At 35.4% G+C, this 6,000-nt stretch overlaps 1 protein-coding gene across 1 annotated transcript; it reads right to left on the bottom strand.

Moving 5' to 3' along the window:
* Positions 1-233: 233 nt before the first annotated feature.
* LOC125811794 (auxin-responsive protein IAA27-like) lies at positions 234-5,193 on the bottom strand. The gene is made up of 5 exons (XM_049491336.1): positions 4,712-5,193; positions 2,503-2,729; positions 1,465-1,606; positions 770-831; positions 234-613 (listed from the first exon to the last, which is right to left on the bottom strand). Exons 1-5 carry the CDS (start codon positions 5,083-5,085, stop codon positions 579-581), a joined length of 840 nt encoding a protein of 279 aa, XP_049347293.1. The 5' UTR covers positions 5,086-5,193; the 3' UTR covers positions 234-578.
* Between the last annotated feature and the right edge of the window lie 807 nt (positions 5,194-6,000).

Raw genomic sequence — 6,000 nt, 5'->3', positions numbered from 1 at the left:
TCTATCTTGTTAAGTTATTTAGAAAGATCGACAAAATTTGCAGGTGTTTGTTTAATTATTCACAAGCTTTGACAAATTTAGCGATACTTGATACCATCTTCATTCTACTTGGCTTATTATTCATGAGCAAGAGTTCTTATCCATATGTTTTATTACAACCAACTAAACATATCAAAATACCAGTACCAGTGCTGGTGGGAGGTAGTAGATACTCCATGAATTTAATCGAGATGCACATACAAATAGACTTCTATAAACAAAAGTGAGATCATTTACATATTCTTTCATAAGCCTTGGAGACTCAAACAGTAACAATACAGGAAAAAAAATAAAAATAGCACAACATACCTACTAAAGCTATAAATGGGAATACTCTTGCATATTATGAATATATATATGTAACACAAATAGTTAACACTAAAGATTTCTAAGACAGAGAAACTCGAAATCCTGGCGTTGATCTTCAAATCCAAATTTGGCCATCTACCTTGACATGTATAGGAAGAAACACATGAATTTCGACTTCTCATTGCTTATAGAGAATAGATTGGACGTTTGCAGCAAAAGTACTGCAGATTCTAATGATCTTTGCACTTCTCTGTGGCTCTTGGAGCTGCAGGAAACAGGACATATACTGTATGTTACATGTCATATAATGTAACATTCATTCTCGCGTTGTTTAGTTTGGGACATTTCGTAATGGAAGTAGTCGATGTAGTAAACAAAATCGGATGCATTTCTCAGATGTATGTGAGCAAAATGTAATTACCTAGACCATTTGCATCTGAACTCTTCATGATCCTCAGCTTCTTGCAGGATTCTGTGAACATCCTACAAACATAAAAAAACGACGAGTAGGAATTACATAGTAAAAATGAGTGATGTTCAACTGATGGGAATGATCAATTAAACTCTCTTGGACAAATATCATAAGACTCGTTGAGAATGATTCTAATCTAGTTCAAGGCTTGTCAAACGTAAAGGGCGTCTGGTGGGATCTTCATGAACAGCAAAATATAAGTTAACTTTGATAGTAAATTTATGAAGCTTGTGAGGCAAAGTATTATTGTAGCCAGTGGGGGATCCAGGATTTCCATTAAGGGGGTTTGGAAAAAAAGAGAGTAGTGCTTAAGATTTGAGGTTTGAACCTCTCAACCACTAAGCCAACCTCTAATCTTATATTCAAGAGGTTCAAAATCAATATATAAACATAAAAATTCTTAAAATACCTTAAATATACAACGTAATTATTTGGCGAGGGGGTTCGGGTGAACCCCCTTGGCAAACTCTAGGTCCGCCTCTGATTGTAGCGTGAACAGGCATTTACACCAGTCCTCTATCGTCAAGACAGGTTCAAAATCATATTTACTGCATTAGAGCTCTAACAAACTAACATGTTTGTGAGCTTTAAGAAAGTTTTTCGTAGAATTTTTAAAAGAAATTGATGTAAAATGTAAGACTTACTCCCATGGTACATCACCGACAAGCATCCAATCACCGTCCTTGTCTTCATAGGTAAGAACATATTCCGATCCATGTAGAAGATCCGCCAATTTGCTTACTTTTAGTCCATCACTTAAAGAAATGCCTTGAGTTTCACATTGACCTAGATAAATTATAGATAATACTCAAAATTAACAGGCCATTAATGCAGAAGGGAAAAAATGAAAGCATGCTAGTAAGATGTAGCTAGTGAACTTATGTTAATGTGGAACTATTCGTTCAATCAAGACTGCATATAAATTATTACTTTTACTCAAATATTTACAACCTAAAACAACAGCAACATACCCAGTGAGGTCTCACAAGTGGGCTGTGGGGAGGGTGAGATGTACGGACCTTACCCCTACCGCTTTGTTTAAGCACCTTATCTTTCTTTAGGCTTTAAAAAGGCTTTTTAAAGAGTTGCAAGCAACAAAAGACCAACACATCCTGACCCAAGCAGCATGTTTCGCTGCTTTTAAGGGTGTAAATCCTTGATCAAGATAAAGAACATTGAAATTTCAGAGAACTAAAACGAATATATTTCAACTTGGAACAACAAAGGTATCGATTTGAGCTTTTTAAGGTCAGTTTCAGTGACAACTACAACAACAACATACCCAGTGAAATCCCACAAAGTAAAGTCAGGGGAGGGTAGAGTGTAAACAGAAATTACCCCTACCTCATGGAGGCAGAGAAACTGTTTCCAAAAGACCTCGGCTCAATTGAAGCAAATCAAAGTAGTAATGAAAAGGAAAAAGGGCAGTGAAGAAAACGGTCAGTTCAGTGAGAGAATATAACAATTACTCTTCTAGAAGATAGCAAACTCAGTACAAAGTCCAAAATTGAAACTGTGACCAGTAAAAAGCTTCTTCATTAGACTACCATCACATTTCGTTCAACATTTCAGAGTCGAAAAGAATAATCACACGAAGCGTTCATGGAGATTCCCTCAACGGAACAAGTCATAACGAACCAAAAACCAAGAATTAGCATTTGATGTTTTTCATAAAGCATTACCAGCTTTGAAGCAACTGAACATTTTCTCCAGTGCTGAAGATAGATCCTGATAGCTGTTGTAGATAGTAAGATCGACCTTCCTCAGATACGGAGCACCATCCATGCTGACTTTGACATAATGACAACCTGCTACTAGCTTAGCATTTGTATTTTCCTCGGTCTTTGGAGGACTGCTAATCATATTCTTCCGAAAAGATCGAATTGGTGGCCATCCTACTACTTGTGCCCTGAACAAATAATAAAAGAAGCTTCAATTCATTTGTGGTTCTAATTATCTTGATTCTAGAACTTAACAGGTCAAAACTGAACAGCTAGATGCAAAAGTGAAGACAAAATTACGCCAAGTTGGTAGGGAGGGGGAATTACAAGCTTAACAAACAGAAAAAGAAGAGAACAGTACAACCAATTAATCAGAGATTCAACTTAAGCAATGACTACAACAAATCATACGATTACAACTACAACATCGATGCCTCAATCTCCAGAAAGTTGGGTTTGACTATATGAATAGTCAATAACCATGTAATCACACAAGTTGGGTCTAGGGAGGGTAGGGTGTATGCAGACCTTACCCCTACCATTGTGAGGTAGAGAAGTTGTTTCCAACAGACCGTCAGCTCAAAAGAAGCAAAATCAAAGCAGGATTGAAAAGAAAATCATAGCAGCAGAAGAACAAGATGAACAAAGCAAAAGAAGCAACATGTAGTATTAAAATTGAAGAATAGTCTACTAGGCAAATATGAGCTAATACTACTTAATAAGTAGAAGATGGGCAGAGGGAACAAGCCCCCTTGCAAAGGTGTATCTAGGATTTTAGATGATGGGTGCACTATTACGAAAAGGTGGATCTAAGATATAAATTTTGATAGATTTGACATTTAGGGTCTTATCACTAGAAATCATTAAAATTTTAAAATTATAGGTCCAAAATTATTTTCTATCTATGATCTATCCAAACCTCTCATAGAGCTGTTACCCAATTTTAGTTAGAAAGAAAAATAAAACAAGATAGATAAAAGATCCATATACCCTTTGGGGTGGCCCACTAGTTTGGGCTTGGGACTTCCATGTTGGAGGTCTCAAGTTCGAAACCCCTTGCCAGCGAAAGCAAGGGGTTTGCCTTCTGGGTCGAGTTCGTCGTGTCGGGCTTGCCTAGTGCGGGTTACCTCTCCTATGTGGTTTGCGAGCTATTGCATAGGAGCGGGGGTTTTACCCTGTGCGCACTCAAAGGGTAGCGGCTGCGGGTTTCGCTTGTCATAAAAAAAAAAAAAGATCCATATTTCTAACCTCACTTAGAAAGGTTCACCCAATCATCATCGCACGTCATTTTATGATACTTCAAGTGTGGGTTCACACATCTATATTTAAATGTTTTAAAAAAAATATAACACTACTATATATGATTTCGGGAGGGGAGCATGGGTTCACGTGAACCCGGTGACCCCCTCCCGGATACGCCTCTGCCCCCTTGCCTCTCCCACATACAAGTATGACACACTCGGCTAGTTGGCTACCTACTACCCTGATCCTCGACCTACATACCTTCTTATCTAAAGTCACTAACCATGTTGCTCCATTTTAAGGTCGTCTATGACCAATACAATATCAAAAGAACAGCAACAACTACACCTCATTCCCAACCAAGTAGGGGTCGGCTATATGAATCCTCACTAATAAAAATATGTAGATTTAGCTAATGATAGCACACGATCGAGGAAAACTGTCCATATAGGTGAAAAAGTTGCAAAGTATAAGAGGGTTGTGTTACACTGAAAGCCAGCATAAAACTAGTTAATTCATAATGAATCCTCACAATACAGAAAAAAACATAGGATTCTCCAAGAAAAATATTGTGATGGTTGAAGGTTGAGCAAATACAACAAAAGAAACTTCTGTACACAATACACAAAAGTGCTGAGAATCAACAATTTCTCCGGTGAGGACATGGAGACAATACATGTATTCTAAGGAAAAGAGACAGAGAAAACACCAAAACATGCTTGCATCATACTATGAATCTAAGCTAGCATTTGGCCATACCAAATTTTGGATTTTTGGGACTTCCACTAACAATACATCAAAAAAAAATTCTAAAAGTAAAATGCATGTGGAAACACAACATCAAAAACTCAACTTTTCAACTTCCTAATTTATAGCTAATCAAGAGCTTATATAAGAACTTATTAAGGGTAAGTTTTGAAAGATTTACTTTGCAACTGGAGCAACCCCATGACTATTAGTACTAGAAATCAGTGCCTTTTTCTCTTCCACTGGTCTAGGTGATTTTGGAGTTGCCTCTTTCACAGAGCTACTCTCAGTACAAACAGAACCAAGAATCTTGTTTCCAACTTTTACACCCTTTGGAGAAACAATAAAGCTACTATTTTTAGCAAAATCAACTTCAGATCCAAAACCCCATCTCCCAGAATCACCATTTATGGTATCAGAAAAACCCCTTTTAGCTCCAGAAGGGAAAATTTTCAAAACCCCAAGTGGGTAATCATTCTTATCTGGTGGTGATTCAGAACCAGGCAAGCCTAGTCTAAGTTCAGTTGCCTTAAAGTTCAAATCTTTACTGTCCATTAATGAAACACAGCTCTTATCAGAGTTTCCCTAACAGAAAGAATTCAAGAAAATGGTGTGCAAGATTATCAATGTAGCAGTGTGCTTGAGTTCTTGATTGTTAAGAAGAAATAAAAAAAGGGATATTTGGGCTTTCTGTAGCTTGTTTGTAATTTTATACAATTATGCCATGTGTGATCTCTCACCTACAAAAACACACACATTCACTCACTGTAGCAGAAAGAGATAGAACTGGAATAAGAGAAATACTCACTCACTAACACGAGTTCATGATGGAGTAGTAAGTACTTCTTAATCTTTTTTGGAGAACTTTTGAATACGAAATCGCTTTTGTTAGAGTCATTTTACCCTAATATGTATATCAAAACACTGGATGAAAAACTAAACGATAAAAATTACTCCATCTATTTTACTTTTCCAATATTAAAAACATACTGATAAATAACAGTTTTATTGTATTATTTTAAAATATAATAAATTTGTTTTTTTCTTTTTAAAATGACTGCATTTAATAAAAGAAAAAAGGCTTAAATATGTTATCTAACTTTGTCAAAAAAAATTATTTATATTATTTGTTGAAAAACTGGTTAATCTTTATCATTATCGTTTGGAAAAAGGTTCATTCATGTCATTATTTATTAACTGAAATAGCATAGATAAGTCAAAATTTAACGAATGATATAATATGCCTTTTTGAGACAGTTTAATGATATATTTGAGTAATTTCCTAAAAAATAAATTAATTAATAATATGATTGAATCAAAATAGATCATACGTAAAAATACTTTTGTAAAATCAAAATTGTATTTTTAATTAATAAATAATGATATAAATAAATAAAATGATATAGATAAATCAGATTTTTAATAAACGACAAACTTAGAAGAGAATATTTATATTATATAGGAAGAAGG

Source organism: Solanum verrucosum, unplaced genomic scaffold (assembly GCF_900185275.1).
Source record: "Solanum verrucosum unplaced genomic scaffold, falcon-dt-bn FXZP01000238.1, whole genome shotgun sequence".
Lineage (NCBI taxonomy): Eukaryota > Viridiplantae > Streptophyta > Magnoliopsida > Solanales > Solanaceae > Solanum > Solanum verrucosum.
This window is presented reverse-complemented; position numbering and strand designations above follow the sequence as displayed.

Bases quoted from the DNA above. Each gene is read 5' to 3' on its own strand.
- LOC125811794 (XM_049491336.1), bottom strand. From the start codon at position 5,085: ATGGACAGTAAAGATTTGAACTTTAAGGCAACTGAACTTAGACTAGGC. The intron at 2,730-4,711 runs GTAAATCTTTCA...TTATTTGTTCAG, and splicing joins GGGGTTGCTCCAGTTGCAAA to GGCACAAGTAGTAGGATGGC. The intron at 832-1,464 runs GTAAGTCTTACA...TTATGTTTGTAG, and splicing joins GTCGGTGATGTACCATGGGA to GATGTTCACAGAATCCTGCA.